The sequence below is a fragment of the Vigna radiata genome, chromosome 7 (assembly GCF_000741045.1).
Source record: "Vigna radiata var. radiata cultivar VC1973A chromosome 7, Vradiata_ver6, whole genome shotgun sequence".
Taxonomy (NCBI): domain Eukaryota; kingdom Viridiplantae; phylum Streptophyta; class Magnoliopsida; order Fabales; family Fabaceae; genus Vigna; species Vigna radiata.
Window position 1 is genome coordinate 52,566,332 of NC_028357.1, and position 19,009 is coordinate 52,585,340.

At 34.9% G+C, this 19,009-nt stretch overlaps 1 protein-coding gene across 2 annotated transcripts; it reads right to left on the minus strand.

Moving 5' to 3' along the window:
* Positions 1 to 50: 50 nt before the first annotated feature.
* Positions 51 to 9,856, minus strand: LOC106768496. 2 transcript variants are annotated; one of them, XM_022784252.1, is made up of 22 exons: positions 8,774 to 9,856; positions 7,426 to 7,541; positions 7,085 to 7,293; positions 6,626 to 6,745; positions 6,222 to 6,350; positions 6,005 to 6,130; positions 5,765 to 5,817; positions 5,584 to 5,683; positions 5,374 to 5,491; positions 5,048 to 5,257; positions 4,614 to 4,944; positions 3,901 to 3,994; positions 3,582 to 3,690; positions 3,141 to 3,340; positions 2,907 to 3,034; positions 2,521 to 2,755; positions 1,723 to 1,911; positions 1,348 to 1,637; positions 1,083 to 1,263; positions 770 to 1,012; positions 468 to 553; positions 51 to 340 (listed from the first exon to the last, which is right to left on the minus strand). In XM_022784252.1, the coding sequence occupies exons 1-22, from the start codon at positions 9,601 to 9,603 to the stop codon at positions 193 to 195; spliced, it is 4,245 nt and encodes a 1,414-aa protein (XP_022639973.1). In that variant the 5' UTR covers positions 9,604 to 9,856; the 3' UTR covers positions 51 to 192. The 2 variants fall into 2 exon arrangements, with proteins under 2 accessions (XP_022639973.1, XP_014509165.1); XM_014653679.2 differs by having other exon boundaries at positions 3,141 to 3,412; positions 8,774 to 9,854.
* Positions 9,857 to 19,009: the final 9,153 nt, after the last annotated feature.

Sequence of the window (19,009 nt, forward strand, 5' to 3'; positions counted from 1 at the left end):
AATTATTCTCAATTTTACAGCTATAGTAACTGATCATCAAAGACAGAATATAATCAATCCATTCCATACGACACATTTTACTAAATATTTTCCTAACGTTTATAAAATTTACAGTGTCACTTAGTGACTGCTCCCACCCATTTAAGCTTTACACTTTAGTAAATACAAAAGGAAAACAAAATAGTAAAACTTTCAAGAATTCCAGAATACGTTAGTGTCACTACTATACAATGAGGGATCTTGTATTTCCTGGTTGGCCACATGACAATCAACAAGGCGCGCTTGAATAATTTTACAGAGGGCCAGACCAGAAGGAAGAATCCACCATTCACTTTCATCCCTGAAATGGCCCAAGCATAACACATAAGCAAAAGGTTGTCAAATAGGGACAGAAAACAAATCTGTGGCATCAATTTTCTTTCTCTGCTAAAATTATTGTTAATGAAAAAAATCTAACAGCTACTTACATACTAAAACTCCAGGATTGAAAGGTAGAAAGCTTGTTACGTGAATGAATTGTATAATGTATAAATCCACAAAAGAAAGCAACTACCTGTTTCAAAGAACCCCAATTTATTGTCAAAGATCTAAACAAATACTTGAGAGCCTATTTGACACCACTTTGAAAAATGAAGCTGAAATACAACGAAAACTATGTAGTACACTATTAGAATGCAGGTGAACTAAACAATTCAATAGTGGTTACACATCGAACTATTGTTTCACGTTAGAAACTAGTTAGAAACAGGTACAGTTTAGCACAACTTACAACGTTGACTAATGACATTAGATTCCACAAAGCATAGAGTCGAGCAAGCCCAGCTGATCGCTTAGGTCCCTGACTAAACAAAGCACTGATTCCAGATGGAAATGGAAATAGGACACCAAGAGGGAGGACAAATAAAACTAAGAAGAAGCTCAACAGAGAAAGTGAGTACATCTGAAGTAAGGTGAGCAATACTAAGATAAAATCTCCCAGCAGAAGTATAGAGATAACCAGACCAACTAGATCCTGCAATTAAACCAGAGTTAGAAATCGTCTCAGGGATAACATGCAGTTGACAAGGGAAATATTTTAATACCTGATGACCCAAGGGCTTTGTATTATAAATAATAAAAGCAAACGGATAGTATACAGTTTTCTTCTCTTTAAGTGTTCTTAGGCTTTTAGCATGCAATATGCCACCAGACATCCTTCTAGGCATCATCAGGTGTTCATTGCTTGTCATCCTGTGCACTGGGTTTCTGGGACTTGAAAGTAAACTGCACATAACATAGCATTTCTTAGAAAGTAATTTTAAGTTTCATAAAATTATCAACAAGATAAATAATAAGTTATAGTATTACCATGTTTGCTTCTCAGTTATTCTTGAATCATCATAACCTTCGCATGATGAGGACATGCTTTCATTCTCGTTAGCATATACGACGATTCCAAATTGGCAATATCCCGATGCTGTAGGCTGAAACCATGCAAGATCAACACGTACCCCATATGTAGCAAACTTAGGGTTAGCATATATATCAAGCCAGCTGATAACAGGGGCAAAAGTTATTTTTAGATGTCCACGGCGAACCAGGCGTAATTGGGCATTAAGACCAGCCACTAATCGATACCATATAGTTGGTGGAACAGCCTAGGGAGCAGAAAAACATAATAAGCCAACAAAATAAACACTAAGGGTTTCACAAAAAAGGCTAAGTTCTAAAAGTTGAGCAAACCTGACTCATGATGCTAGTAAGAATATTATCACTAAGAAGAGAGAAAGGACTCGTGTAACTTCCATCTCCTCCAAAAATGATAGACATGGGAAATCTTTGATAAAGACGAGGAGGCAGATCAGGTCTTTTCTCATCCCCACCAAGAAAGAAGTCCAGATATGCCAGCATCAAATCAGATGTTGCAGCTACCTGTAACATGACAGAGTAACTAACCATTGACAGATTCTAAGTTTTAATAAATAAAAATCCCTGCATTTGACAGAGAGAATAAGGTAAAAACAACTGAAGAATCAAAATGTTAAAATTAACAAACAAAAACGTCCATAAAAAAACCAACTTTTAGATATCCTGGAAAACATGCATCAACATAGTTAATTAGAACCACAAGTTGAACAGTATAATTAGTAGGAGGGAAATGATAGTGAGGAGTGTTTCGGTTTTGGACTGGAATTTGGTAGAGAAAATTCTGGTCTCTCAAAGACTTGAACACCTAGAAGGCTCCAAGAGTTTTGTAATACAGCATATCCATATTCCCCCTATCCCTGATCTTGTATCTCATTGATACAGCTCCAGGGACAAATGGTTTCTGTTTATAAACACTGATCCAGTTCTATCACCAGGTCAACTAAGGTATTATAAAGGAAACATGTTTAGCTTACAGATATTTTAAATTATATGAACACATTGCAAATGAAGTTCGGCAGGACATGAATGAACTGCAGCATAACTTAGTATGCAAGGATCCCAGAGTCCCACTCAAGGTAAGGAAAAAAATTCATAAAATTAAATACAAAGTACCTTCAGCCCTTCATAGAGGGCTCGAGAACGGCAAGAGCGCAAGCATGCGTGATCATATTCTGATCGAACAAATTCTCGAAGTTTCTGTAATTTATTTCTACGGCACCTCTGAAGCCATGACCAAGCAAGGGGATATGCAATGATGCAAAGGATACTATAAATAGACCCTTCCCACCAGTGATAAGTAGCTAAACTATTGATGTCGTCCACAAATCTATTGAAGGCATCTTCATATCTGCAATAAGTGATATGCTTAATATTTAAAAAGCTCAACTTTAATGCATATCATGAACTAAAGCCTCTTGCAGGGGGTGTTCAAAACTAAAATACTAATTACATTTAAATTAAATAAGGATCAGCTATATTTTAATGAAACAGAAGCATACACAATATCTTTTACTTGCTCTGGAGGACAATGAGGTAGATGCCACGGTTCACTGAATGTATTTGGACCCTGGAAATACAACCGGTGCACATGACTCTGAGATTCCTCACTTCTGTTTGTTTCCATTATCTGAAAGAAGACAGAAACACTAGGTTAAACTTGATTGTAACATTGAACCGAGTTCCAAAGGTGGAGAGTGTCCATGAGATTCACAAGGAAGAAGTTTGTTATGAACCTCATTCAGTGATTCCAGAAAAGGAAAAGAGTGATTCAATCGAGTGTCATTTCGAGCAGGTGTAACGGCTGGTAAATCATCCCCAGCCACATATTTCATTCGTGCAAAACTGAGAACTATAGCAAGCAGGATAAGAAGGCCTAACAGTAGAAGACCAAAAGGCCACGGCCCACCAAAAGTGTATACCAACTCTTCAAAAGCTGTATAACAGTTTGGCATGTGATATCTATCAGATAAGCACTTATATGGACAGGGAGTCTCTGCCACACCACCTTTTGAAAAGGAAATGGGAAATCAAATCAATTGAAGTTTATGCAATAAATTTTATCATCATAAAATGAGATTATTAGAAAACCTTCTAAGTAAAAGCACACACTTAAATAACTTGGCCTTTATTCTTCCATTCAGGTGTGATGAAAACAAACTTATTATTAAAAATACCTCGAACAGGGATGTAAATGGCACGATACGGAAGCTCATGAGCTGGACAATCATGACAAAGAGCCTTGTCAGATCCAGTGACATTTTTATATGTACCAACAGGGCATTCCTGCAACACAGTTAAATGCAGGCAACCAAGACAAAGCAACTGAGAAGTTGATCTTTAAAATTTCATTTCAACTATGAAACAGGAATTCACCGATTTATTTATAAAATTATGTAACAGAAAACAATCTCAAAGAACTAAACTTCATGATCGAACCTAATCCTTTAAATCTCATTCCAACTACATAAATAATTACTGAAACAGTTCATGTACCTCACAAAAGATACCATAAAGCCCTCTGGGACAAGCAGTTCCACTGACAGAACCATTTTTTCCAGGAAGGCCCTGACCTCCACCAAATCCTCCTCTGTCATGAGAAAGAAAAAAAAAAAAAAAAAAAAAAAAAAAAAAAAAAAAAAAAAAAAAACTCAACCAAGCAGGTCCAGATAGATGAAACTTTAAGCACACATGAATGTACATGCCCATGACTTACACTAGGTAAAAAGAATCCAAAACCCAAAAAAGAGTGGAAGGTATGGTCCAGGTCAGCTGGACAACATATGTAAGTTATGAAAAAGTCAAAGCATAAAGTCTATATTACAACACATAATCCTTGCAATTCAATTTAAGGAGCACCAACAGACGACCGTGTAATGTTTTGATTTCAAATTTACAGCCACATCCTACCAAAAAGAAAACCCCCGGTTTCTCCTTCGGGTAACATATTCAAGTATGCATTAATTTATCTATGGAGAGTAACACTAGAAAATCACTCTGGTTAGAGACCTGTTGGATTTATCGAACAACAGAAGCCAAAAAAACTACACCCAGCAATGATATTTGCAACACCAATTCAATAATCATAAACCAGCTTCTAACTCTAAGAATCAAATAATCCATGAACTAGGACAAACAAACAAATCTTCAATCACAGCCGCTTAAAACAAAAGAAGTATATTATAAGTATACTTTGCTATAATACCAACCCAGTAATAATGCTTCCCTTTCCACTTGCTAAAGGAATGTATTCGTCTCCAGCTGGAATATTAGACCAATGAAAGTGAACTCTTCCACCACCTCCACCCCCACCACCGCTAGGACCACCTTGTCCACCACCAGCTGAGATTATAGAATAGTCACCAAGTACCAAAGTCTGAACAAATAAAAGCACAGTTCCACCAGAACCACCACCAGGACCAATGCTTGAAGTAGTCCCCCCATCCTTCCCTCTTGTGTCATCTCCAAAGCTCTCTCCATCAGCTCTAAGAGCACCATTCAAAGTCAAACTTGACAATAAGTGCTCCAGAGAACCCATCACTGTCAGAAAATAAATAATTAGACAAAATCATCCTTTCTTTCACCTAAAAACGCTGAGTAACAATATTTGTGCTGTCATAACTAAATTTTAATTCAATCTTACCAATGATGCCACCACCCGCAGTTGCCCCAGCTAAGCTACTATTTCCACTGCCACTGCCAAGCTCACATGGCAAATCAACATCCCCATATGTGGAGCCACCTTCAATGAAATTTCCATTGTAATATCCATCCCCACCGTATCCTCCATGTCCACCTCCACCACCAATTCCATTTTCAATATACCTTCCCCTACCTAATCCACCAGTACAGCCTGTAAATGGTTGAAATAACAATGAAAAATTAATAAGACATCATAACATAATGCAAACTATCAAGTAATGTATGGAATTCAGTAGGGAGCAAAGTATTTAAAGGAAATGACAGTACCTAGCCCAGACACACTGATTTTTCCTGAATAAGAAACCTCTACATTTCTAACCCAGTGAAAGTGCACAACGGAACCTGTTATGACGCCTTCAACAAAAACATCTTCAACACGACATATCTGCAGTAGAAACCCATTACAACTATTATCCATTTTACAAAGTGATCTGACCAATAGAAGGATTTCAGTTTTTATGGGGACTAAAGAAAAACCTGAAGTGTGAAAGCAAGTGAGGAATTCACATTGCAATCTTCAGGTGGATGTAGCAATTCCAGAGGACAATTTTCAACTTCACAGTAGAGTTGAGGAGTCCTGGCATTTTACAGTGACAATAAAATATTCAATACAGAAATTTGTGCCAAAACTTTCTTATCGTGCACTGCATAAACTTACATGTTATCACCAGAAGCCTCTAAAGGTCCTCTTAAAGCAGATCCAGGTCCGACCTTTTCGTTTCAAAGATGATGGTTAATGAATTAGCACAGATAAAATAATACAGCTCCACAGTTAAAGGGTCAGTAAATCAATTTTAAAAATTTCACAATCCCAAGTCACAATAATACAGGGAACAATACAGGTTTCCAGCTCCAGACAAGTTCAAATATACTATGAGCATGAAAGACCTTAACTTACATTTATACTATAAAACAATGACAAAACCAGATGTTGCGCTTCAATCAAGTTTCCAGCCCCAGACAAGTTCAAATATCCTTGCCCATGAACTCCCAAATTTGCACTAGAATGAATAACAGATGACTCCTGATAAACGCCACATGATTTGGCATCTCAGAATAAGCAATTCAAATTAAAGTTGAGCTGGAAACGAGAAAATATACAATAAGATGACAACCTTCAGAACTACCAAGTTGCTAGCTTCAAGTAAGGATGTTGCAACAATTGGATCACCATTGGCATCTATATACATCTTGGAATTCAACATCAGATGAATCTTGACAGACATACGAAGAGCTCCATATATCTATTTTAAAAAACAAAAAGAAAGGTAAAAAGATCATGAATGTGAAGACATCATCAGTCTCTTAAAATAAACTATCCCATACATATAAATACTAAACTAATAACTTTCAGATTTAGTTTGTAAGATATGATTTTTGAATAGTAAACTCGATATTGGAAGTTCTTAGTTTGCACCCAGCAAGTCAATAGTGGAAGCAAGTAGCTTGTGAAAGTGCCTGAACCCAAATGAAAAAATACAACTGTTCCAAGAGAAAGAGGCCTTATAGTTCTACTTACCTTGACTACAGAGTCACTCATCAGAAGCTCTTCTGCCATTAACTCAAACTCTGATGAACCATAATGAGCAAGCCCAAAGCTTAAAACAGCACCAAAAGTCAAACGAATGAGTCCACCAACCTGCAAGTTAATAAAAATGGTATTTTGGATATCCTTAAAATTCTCAAATGTGATTATGCAAAAGATGGCATTAAAAAACCCAATAACAGCCCTTCAAATGAAGCAATCTAACTTCCTTATAAAGTTCTAATATTAACTAAATATATGAAATTTGCTTTGTCTGTTGTCTATCAGTTCCCGGTAATTATTTCAAATATATTTTATCATCCAACAGAGAAGTCCTAAAAACATTGGCCAAGAATAAAAAGCAAAGCGTAGTCATCCAAAATAAAGTAACTTAAACTGTATTTAATATTAGTAAGTTATTCTATTTGGTAATGAGATCGGTATTTGAATCACCTGAACACGACTCCAATATAAAGGAAATAATGCTTTTGCCTGATTCTGGACATAAACATTTGTCCAAAGAGGTACTTTAGGAAACTCTAACAGAAGAGTATCAGTTTGAGTAGAAAAGTTATAATTGCAAATGGTAAGACTCCGAGGAACAGCATCATAATATGTCCCAGCAGCACCTGCATTGTCGGAACATCCAAGACTACTACCTCCTGCAAAAGAAAACAGAACAAGCTTATATGTATGCACTTATTTATCTTAAACCAAAACAATATTGAGGGTTTTCTCTAAATTGAACTAGGACAAGAGTATTGCTTTCTAAAACATTAATCATCATAGCACACCATGAATGAAGAATTTTGTATTGTCATGTCTGCTGAAGACATTAATTGAAATTCGTCCTCCTCCACCCCCAGCAAACCCACCACCTCCAGTGGCACTGATTGTGCCAGTTCCAGTCCTGCACTAGGTAGAAGACATGAATAGTTACAAACGATTTTATTTAGGTCAAGAAACCTGAAATTACACAGAAATAGAGAATAATTGAAGCTCATGAAAGTGGTGAAACGTTTGGTTAGTTATCGAAAACTACTCAATTGCATGCAATCACTCTGAAAACATTCTTTAACATTCCACACCACATAGATAAATACAAAGCAGTAAAACAAAAAGATTCCACCAATCTTATTTACACATATTTCAGCAAAACTACGTAACAGCTACAACAGCATACTATGAGATCATGTGATAATGACAGTGACACCAATTGGTAACAACAAGGCTATTCCCATTAGGTGAGACGTGTGTGCCACACAAATCAATCAACAACATAACATTATATCATAAATCACGTATGTAGAGTATAGACAAATCATTGTCCCCTAGATACTTTTTAATACTTTTACTCCTCTGCTTCTCGCGATTACACTACCTGCATCTAACCTATTCCATAATTGGGGGATTCTACAAATCTTCATGTGTGCAAACCAACAGCTGAAATTTTACCATTTTTTCTACCATTCATACAACCTCAACTATAATTGCACCACTCTGCAAACATTCTTTAGCATTCCGCAAAAAAAACAAGAAATAAAAAACATTAAAAAATAAAGAGACTACACCAATCTCATTTACATGTATTTCAGCAAAAACAAATAAGGGTTACAACAGCATACTACGAGAATGAGATTACAATGACACTGACTACCAACAATGACAACCAAACCATTTGCTGAGATCAGCTACACTGATCAAACAACAACATAATATTCTATCACAGATGATGTCTATAACTAAATCATTAACCTCTAAATCCTTCATAATAGTTTTTCCTAACTTCATACGCCTCTAGTGATTATGATACCAAGTATTTGATCCCAAAATTGAGAGATTTTACGAATCTTCTTCACACATGCTCAAACCTCCTAAGCTAAAATTCTCACCATTCTTCTAAATTTCATGCAATCTCAACCTTCTCTATTGCACAACCACTCCTAGTAAATTACGGCTATATTGACTACTAAGCACAATACTGCGACAACATCAACAACAAAACCACATCCAACTAGATAAGGTAGGCTATATAAATCACAATGCCATTCGGCTCCTTAAAGACCAACGTTTCAGAGATGTTATCATAAAACCCAATTAAAAATGCAAAATCAAGATTGAAAGGCAGACTCGAGACATTACATTCTATGAGCTTTAATAAAAATGCTGCCACCGGAGCCTCCTCCACCTTTGATCCCACCATCTCCTCCATTTGCCAAGAGATCCCCAGACACATCAATGGAATCAACAGCATCAAGCTTAATTCTCCCCCCTCCTTCCCCTCCATACTTCTCCTCCTTACTAGTCGTCCCACCCTTACTCCCATAACTCCACGGCTTATCCAGCGTCGACCACGAGTACGCATCCCCACCCCAAACATCATCGGGAAGCTTCGTATTATCCGAAACACAGGTGGCGCCCCTCCCGCCGTGCCCTCCTCCCGCCCCCTGCGTCCCCGACGGCGTCCCGCTCGTCTGCGCCGGCGCCGCCCCGGCCAGTCCAGTCACGTTTATCAACGAACCGCTGAACAAACTCGCGTTCCGCGAAACCACCATCACCGTCCCTGCAACCATAACAGCACCACTCTGCAAACTAAATTCGCCACTCACGTTAATCAAAATCGCGCACCCCAACACGGGGCAACTCAAATTCACGCCGGGAAGTATGTTCAAACTCCCGTTCCCTTCTATGTACACGTCGCCGTCGAAAATCAGACTCGAATTGAGATCGCATGTGGTGGCGAGCGAGCCCGTCCCATTGAGACCCTCCTGGCACGTGAGCGAGGGCGGATGAGGCAGTGGTGGCGGCGGCGGCGGCGCCGGAGGCGTGTAGTCTCCAAATAGCGCGTCGAAATCGGAATCGAGGATCGAGAATCCATGGTGTGAGTTCTGAGAAGCGAAAGATAAAGTGAAGTATAAGAGTATTGAAAAGGTGGTTAGATGTGAAAGAGGTTTGTGAAGAGTGTAAGCCATTAAAAAGGAGGCAAACTCATCACTGAGAGGTATAAAGTGTTGAAATCGATTCCAATGGGAATGACTGAATAGGGTTTTTTGATTTTGATGAAACGGTGAATTGGATTGAAGAAGGGCTGAAGAAGAAAACTGTAAGAAAAAAATATTATAATATTATTATAACGAAGAACAAAAAAGAAGGTATAAAGGAAATGTAGGAGAGGAAGTTAAGTTAGTGTAGGAAAAGAGAAGTGAGTAATGCGGAAAGAGACGAAGGATAAAATGCTAAAATTGGAGGTGCAGGAAGAAATACTTGCACTATTTGGACACGCACAAAATGACAATTTACGTTTTTGACACGATAAATAATAATATTTTAATTATAATTATATTATTTTTTAATTTAAAATCATAATATATATTATTATATTATTAAAAGTAATGTCAAATGATTGTTTTTTTTAAACCGTGTCAAACTATTTTTTAGTGTATTCTGGAATTTCTCGATAAATTAAAAATGAATTAAAAAATATATTTTGACAACTAATACAAAATGATTCTTCAAATCTACTTATATATTAAGTTATGCAAAAACTTATTTTATTATTGTAGGATTATTTATAAAAAGGTTTCTCCTATATAAAATAATAGCCAATAATTAAGATCTTTTAATTAATAAGGCTCCAATCATAAATCAATTCATATGCAAAATGTATATTGTTTTCAATTTAAAATATTAAATATTAACTTTATGACCTTTTTCTTATATAAAGTTAATCTCCTTGTTTTTAATTAATGTATAATTTCCAACTCTTTGTATTAATTCCTCAAAGTATGTGAGATAAACTTACGAATATATTTTAAAGTTATTTTTAACATGATTATATAGAGAGAAAAAATGTCTTATCAAACATTTCAAATTTAATTAATGTGTTTTTTCATTAAAAAAAGTTATAATCAGGATGAGAATATAATATTAAATTTGTTTATTGTTCCTTGAGCTTCTTTCTCGTACTATTTTCTTTACTTTTAGTTTAAACATAAGTTGTGTCTTATAATTGTATTAGGTGATTAGAGGTGTCAATTTAATTCATGACTCCAAGATTAATCCTAACCCATTATTAAAAAAGTTCTATTTTAAAAAGTCCTTCAAATAAGGATCCAAAAAAAGCTCCAACCCCCCAAAACTCCCTCTCAAGTGGATTAGGATCAGGGTTAAAGTGGATTTAGCCCCACTACAAAACTTTAATTAAATTTTAGAAACAATATAATTTAAATATACATAATTTACTCTCTCTCTTTCTCTTTATATATACATTTCTGAACGTGAACGTGTTAAGATGCGTTCCACTTTTATTATTGAATATAAACATATAAATTTAAAATTTTGTATTTTTTTTAAGATAAAAAAGAGTAAAAAATAGGAAAGGGTAGTATTAAATGAATGTAAAAAAGTGAGGTGTGTGAAAGAATATTTTTCTTTTCATTAATAACTACGAGTTTTTTTTCTGAACATGAACGTGCTAAGATGTGGGAGGTCCCTATTTATGCGGGTTTGTTCCAATTGGGTCCTCGTATTCTGAAAGTTCTCAATTGGGTCCCTATTTTAATAAAACTAAGTCAATAATGCCCTTGCCGATAATTATTGTAGACGACATTAATTATTTTGCTATGTGGCATGTTGAGGTGTCTTTTACTTACGACGTGGCAGAGTATGAGATTACTATATGGATATTTATATTATTTTAAATTTTAAAACATGGTAATCTGATTAATGAGTGTATTTTATTTAGGAAAAACTCATTAAAAATTAGGGATTAGTGATTTGGAAATTGGGGTTTTCTTCTCTGGATTTCTTCTTGCAGGTTGGGGTTGCTGATGGTTGAGAAGAGCAAAGACGAAGGTTCATGGAGGCAGGTTACGCGACGGCGGCAAGGAAGGTCACAGTAGGTTCGAGCCTTTTCCTCTCTTCACGATAAGGTTTCACCTCTTCTCCTCCATGGCGTTGCTAATGCTCTATGGTGGCGAGATGAAGGTCTGAATGGTTGGCTGGGTTCACGTTAGTGCTGGTGGTGGCGAGGAGCGAGAATGTAAAGATTGTCACGATTGTGATTTAGGTTTTTAGGGTTCTTTCAGTTTGGGATTTTTCTGTGGGTTTCAGGTGTGGAATCAGGGTGGTTCTATTGGAGAAGATGAAGATTCATGATGGTTTTGTTGGGTTCTATAAAAAAAATCTTTTATCTAAAATTTTAAAATAAAAATTTGTCTTCTCTTCTATTTTACTTTCTCACCTTTCTCTGATGTTAGTTTTAAATTGATCCCAACATCTAACACTTTTTAAAATAACTGTAGAATCTTATACGAATGAGAAAATGATGTGATTCAAATAGCTAATAAAAAAAGTGATCAGAAAATTAAATTTTAATTAGAGAAATTGATTATTGAGTTGAAATTGAATTAAGTGTATAGTAATTATGGTGTTGTAATTGGTATTTGATGGTCTGCAATAGAACCTAATCATAGTAGGAACTGACATGTCTTCAAGCATCATAGAGTGGTCCTTAACAGAGATGCTGAAGAACCCGAGCATCATGAAGAAGGCACACGAGGAATTGACTCTTAATGCTTACATTCCTTGGATTTAGTTTTTTTTAGCCTTTCTTATTCCTTTCATACCAACAATGGATTACAGAAAATTCCTTAGACATTACGCCTCTAAGGTTTTCCTTGAATCACTATAAAGTTTAGTCAAAATAAATTAAGAATAATATAAAGTAAAGCAATTGAATGAGCAAAAAAGTGTAGTATTAATGTACCATCATCAAAAGAAAAAGAAAAAAAAAAGTGTAGTGTCCATGAACACGTTACAGATAGGAACATTCACTATCTATATTGTCCTCAATCTATTTTCTCTCTCAGGACAATTTTGCTAACCTTTAACTTAATTTACAAATAAGAATAATAAAAAATTATGGAATATAACGTCGTCAGTTATCGGCAACAAACTCAAGTTCATCGCCGATTAGAGCGATGGGAAGACGACGTCGTTGACAAAGAATGTAAGGAGACACTGCCCGAATCTCCATTCTCGCACAAAATGTTGGACAAGTTTTTCCCAATATCTTCGGGCAAAATAAACCGAACGGACTTTGACCCGACCCAATTCTTCTCGTAAAATTCGTTGTACTTTTGCATAAGCTTCGAAGCGTTTGACTGAGGTTGTTCGCGTCCAAGTACGAGTGCATCGGGTGGAGCAAGGTGTTCGCGTCGTTACCAAAAACTGGAGCATAAGAATCTGGTGCAATTCTGAAGCGTTTGACTGAGGTCCATGACCTTACATGGCTGCTATGAGATATACCCAACGCAACATCCATGAAAGAGAAAGCCACATCTTCATCAAACACGCGACCATCAAATTTGGGGCTGAAATTTGGGGCTGCAAACATGTGCTCACCAATTGCTCAATCAACATTAAGGTAACCTTCAGCGAACCTTTTTGACTGAATCGTCTTCGAAGACCATTTTCTAATCACCTCTACCCGCCACCTACATCACAACCATGAATCTTCATCTTTGTTCTTCTAAAGCATCAACAACCCCAACCTGCAAGAAGAAATCCAGAGAAGAAACCCCCAATTTCCAAATTACTAATCCCTAATTTTTAATGAGTTTTTCCTAAATAAAACACACTCATTAGTTAGATTACCATGTTTTAAAATTTAAAATAATATAAATATTCACGTAGTAATCTCATACTCTGCCACATCATAAGTAAAAGACACCTCAGCATGCCACATAGCAAGAAAATTAACGTCGTCTACAATAATTAACGGTAAGAGTATTATTGACTCAATTTTACCAAAATTAGAACCCAATTGAGAACTTTCATAATACAAGGACCCAATTAGAATGAACTCGCATAAATAGGGACCTTTGAACCTATTAAACCCTTTTTTTTAAGAAAGAAAAGAGTAAAAAATAGGAAAGGGTAGTATTAAATGAATGTAAAAAAGTGAGGTATGTGAAAGAATATTTTTCTTTTCATTAATAACTACGAGTTTTTTTTTTATTTCTTTTAATTTAATTTTTTTTATTTAATGATAATAATAAATTACAAAATAAAATTTAATATTTTAAATTGAAAAAATTAAAAACATATTAAATTAAAAATTTGTGACTTAATTAATAATAAATAAACATTTTTTATTTAATAAATATTTAATAAATATTTAATTAGATTAATATTTTCCATATAATTAAGTACATATTTATATTTTAATTTATAAAATATTATTTGTAAGACCCTAAAAATTATAGAGTATAAATTTTGTTGGTGATAGTTCCTTGTTGGTTCAGTGGTTGTGTTTTAATTTTTTTTGCTTGATGAATAAATTATTTTATTTATTTTATTAATTTATTTGATTCTTTCTAGTAGGTTAGAAATTGTTGTGCTTTGGTATTAATTATTTTATTCACCATAAAGTATATGTGTTTTTATAGGAATTAAGATGTGATGCAAAGAAAGTTATTGGTGGGACCACTTTGTGCATCTAAAATTATGGTTAGTAACAAAAAAAAAATACAAATAGATAAAATAGGAGGGTCAATTTTTTTTATGGTTTTACAAACCGTTTTCTCGAAAAGAAAGGCTTTAGGGGGGACGAACAAATAGGGTTAGTGGATATGTGAGTTATAAAAGGGTAGAAAGGCAAAGGGAGATAAATTATCTTTGCATAGAAAGTTTGGAAACAGAGGTAAAAGTAGTGTGTACATTGGGAGATAGTTGTTGGAAGATCATAAAAGTGGTTTGAAGTTGCACTGGGGAGCAAGAACGTGAGCTTGGATAGGTGAAAGTTTTGGCTGGGACCCTAGAGTAAAGAAAGGAATCCAGGACCATCCAAGGTAAGGGAAGCTAACCCTATTATATTTTTGCTTGTCTATGCGGTATATATATTGGGTTATGAGTATCAAGGGCTATAACATGAATTTGTGAATCTCACTGGAATGATATTTGTGAATCTGTGAATCTGTATCAAGGATTATGAGTAATGTATGGGTTGTAGAGAACCTTACGTCAAGGGTTATTGTTTCTTTTCAAAATTTTGTTGCAGTTCTTTATTTATTAATGGTAACCAGGATAGGTTATTGATGGGTATAGAAATTATGAGTGTGTGTTGTGGTATCATAGGTATTATGGAAAGAAAAGCTTGGAGAGTGCACAGATAGATGTATGTTGGACTGTATAGGGAACACGATGAACATAAGTAGTTGCGTGACTTGGTAGAGATATAATACATGCATGAAAATGGATTAAGGTGAGTAACAGGGTCAAGGTTACATAAACTAGGGTTTTATAAATTATATGATGCAGAGGATGTGAAGTTATATTTGTTAAGGAAATCTTGTGAAATACACATATGTGAGGAGATCAATATACCCGGGGTCTATGGATGGTTGTTTTATCATTTAATGATGAGAAGAGAATTACGAATAGATGCTAGAAAAGTATGATCTTATTTATGAAGTACAATTTTCATGAAAAGAGTTGTATATGGTATGGTAGGAAAATCTAATGCAAGAGAGATATATGCAGAAAGAGTAATATATGCAGAAAAAGTATATTGTCAGTACAAGAATTAGAGAAATAAGGTATATGAAATATAATAAATATGGTTAATAATAATAGGTGAATGAAATATGTTCATGGGTTGTTAATAAGAATAGGAAGTTAATGACTAAAGGTTGTCATAGTTGTTTTAAGAGAAACTGTGTTTGTAGTACGTTACAGAGATGGATAAAATCAAAACCTTGGATATTTCGTGGGCCTATTTTCTACAAAGACTACATCTCTACTAACAATAACTTTGTGGACAGTAGGATCCCACAAACGACACCCCTTTACATTGCCAACATAACCCAAGAATATGCATTTCCTGGATTTTGGATCCAACTTTGTCCTTTCTTGGGTGTTGTACATCACATATACAGGACAACCATATATATGTAAGGATGAATAATTAGCTGTTTTGCCATTCCACATCTCCATTGGAGTTTTCAGCTCAATTGATGTTGATGGTGACCGATTTATCAAGTAACAAGTAGTTTTAAGGTTTAAACCTCTTTTTGGTCCCTAAGTTATAAGTGAATGTTCAGTTTAGTTCTCGTTTTTTAAAATGTAAATCTTTAGTCCTTAAGTTATAAAAAATGTATCAAATGAGTTCCCGTTTTCCAAGACTACACTTTCACACTACCAAACGTTTCCAGTAATAACTCTTTTCTGTAAAATTTCCAAGTCTTTCCAGAACTTTCCAAGACCGCACTTTCACACTACCAAACGTTTCCAGTAAGAACTCTTTTCTGTAATGACACTAGCAGCGGAATACAAACCTATAGCTCTGATACCACAACCATACACAACAAAAAATAAAGATGAGAAAATTTTGACTAGGCAAATAAATGGAAATTTTATACTGACAAAAGAAATTACAACACTCTTAAAAATTTCTCAATTGCTTAAAACAAGAGTCAAAGAAGAGAAGAGAATGGGATGATTAAAGGGGAACCTTAACCTCCCTTTTATAACCAAAGGAGGAAGTCCCTTACAATGTTTTAGACTTCTCCTTCAAATATTCCATTGTGTAATTTAAAAGAAGTTATTTTGGGTTTTAAAGGAATTGTATTTTTGTTTCTAAAGAGAGTTTCACTATTTATTTGGTTTTTGTGCTATCACATGTCCATGACTACACAGACGAATTTTTTTGGTATTATTAACCTTGTCGTCATTGATAATGATGTCAGTGTTCTTGCATTCTTTAAGAACTACCTCACCACAGTATTATCCAGCATGCAATGTGTTTGGTTTAATGGTTAGTATTTTATTTATGATAATAAATTATTGTATTTTTCTTATCCATTTAATTTGAATCATGTGTATCATGTGCAGTTACGACATTCTCAAACTCGCTAGAAGGTTTGCAATATGTGCTGAAGTGCCAAAGATCCAAGATATCAATTGATTTCATAATAATGGAAACTCATATGGTGACTTTAAATGGCATTGAATTCATAGAGATGCTTAAGGATGAGGATAAAATTGATATTTCAGTTATCCGTAAGTCGCAATTTTCTTTATAACTTTTTAATTGATAAAAAAATTATTTTTTTTACAATAATGATTTAAATTGTTAAATTTTTTACTTGTATCAGCAGGAGCATCCACATGAGCATCAGCAGGAGCATCCACATGAGCATCAACAAGAGCATCAGCATGACCATATTTGAAATTGTCCAGTTTGTTAGAAGAATAGAAGATAAATGTTCAAAGATGGTCATGCTATTGCTCCTGCTGATGCTCCTGCTGATGCTCATGTGGATGCCCCTGCTAATGTTCCTGGTGATGCTCTGCTGATGCTCCTGATGTTGCTCCTGCTTCCAGCCTTTTTATGTAGGTCTGTCAATCAAGTTTTAAGTTTTATTAATAATATTTCAAAAATGAAAAAGAAAATGAAATGCATATCATACAAACCTTTAAATGATTAGAAACATGCTTCTCCTCCAGACCAGGTATATTCAGTGCTTCAAGTATTCTGTCTGGTTCAACATCTAAAAAAACAAACTAAGATAATAAGACAGTCAACATCAAAAAAGGTAAACATGGATAAAAAATAAACAATACACACCTTCTAGACCCATACGTTGAATAACTTCATCAAATTGACGTTCCATTTCATCTGTCAATGTTATCCTTCTCCTTCCCTTTTTTGATCCCGTGGTTGCCCTCTTAATTGCCTTACCCTTTATACTGTTGAGGTAAAACTCACCCACAGGTTTTTGCCAATAATCAGGTGCTCCTACTTGGTAGGCCTTATATAGAGAACTGTCACTATAATCTTGAGANNNTANTGNCAGTTCTCTANATAAGGCCTTATNTAGAGAACTGCCANTAATGTCTCAAGATTATAGTGACAGTTCTCTATATAAGGCCTACCAAGCAGGAGCACAGGATTATTGGTAAAAACCTGTGGGTGAGTTTTACCTTAACAGTATAAAGGGTAAGGCAATTAAGAGGGCAACCACGAGATCAAAAAAGAGAAGGAGAAGGATAACATGGACAAATGAAATGGAACGTCAATTTGATGAAGTTATTCAACGTATGGGTCTAGAAGGTATGTATTGTTTATTTTTTATCCATGTTTACCTTTTCTGATGTTGATTGTCTTATTATCTTAGTTTGTTTTTTTAGATGTTGAACCAGACAGAATACTTGAAGCACTGAATATACCTGGTCTGGAGGAGAAGCATGTTTCAAATCATTTAAAGGTTTGTATGATATGCATTTCATTTTCTTTTTCATTTCTGAATTATTATTAATAAAACTTAAAACTTGATTGACAGACCTACGTAAAAAGGCTGGAAGCAGGAGCAACATCAGGAGCAGCAACAGAGCATCAACAAGAACATCAGCAGGAGCATCAACAGGAGCATCAACAGGAGCAATAGCATGACCATCTTTGAACATTTACCTTCTATTCTTCTAACAAACTGGACAGTTTCAAATATGGTCATGTTGTTGCTCTTGCTGATGCTTCTGTTGATGCTCATGTGGATGCTCCTGCTGATGCTCATGTGGATGCTCCTGCTAATACAAGTAAAAAATTTAACAATTTAAATCATTATTGTAAAAAAAATTAATTTTTTTATCAATTAAAAAGTTATAAAGAAAATTGCGACTTACGGATAACTGGAATATCAATTTTATCCTCATCCTTAAGCATTTCTATGAATTCAATGCCATTTAAAGTCACCATATGAGTTTCCATTATTATGAAATCAATTGATATCTTGGATCTTTGGCACTTCAGCACATATTGCAAACCTTCTAGCGAGTTTGAGAATGACGTAATTGCACATGATACACATGATTCAAATTAAACGGATAAGAAAAATACAATAATTTATTATCATAAATAAAATATTAACCATTAAACCAAACACATTGCATGCTGGATAATACTGTGGTGAGGTAGTTCTTGAAGAATGCAAGAACACTGACATCATTATCAATGACGACAAGGTGAATAATACCAGAAAAATTCGTCTGTGTAGTCATGGACATCTGATAGCACAAAAACCAAATAAATAGTGAAACTCTCTTTAGAAACAAAAATACAATTCCTTTAAAACCCAAAATAACTTCTTTCAAATTACACAATGGAATATTTGAAGGAGAAGTCTAAAACATTGTAAGGGACTTCCTCCTTTGGTTATAAAAGGGAGGTTAAGGTTGCCCTTGAATCATCCCATTCTCTTCTCTTTTTTGACTCTTGTTTTAAGCAATTGAGAAATTTTTAAGAGTGTTGTAATTTCTTCTGTAAGTATAAAATTTCCATTTATTTGCCTAGTCAAAATTTTCTCATCTTTATTTTTT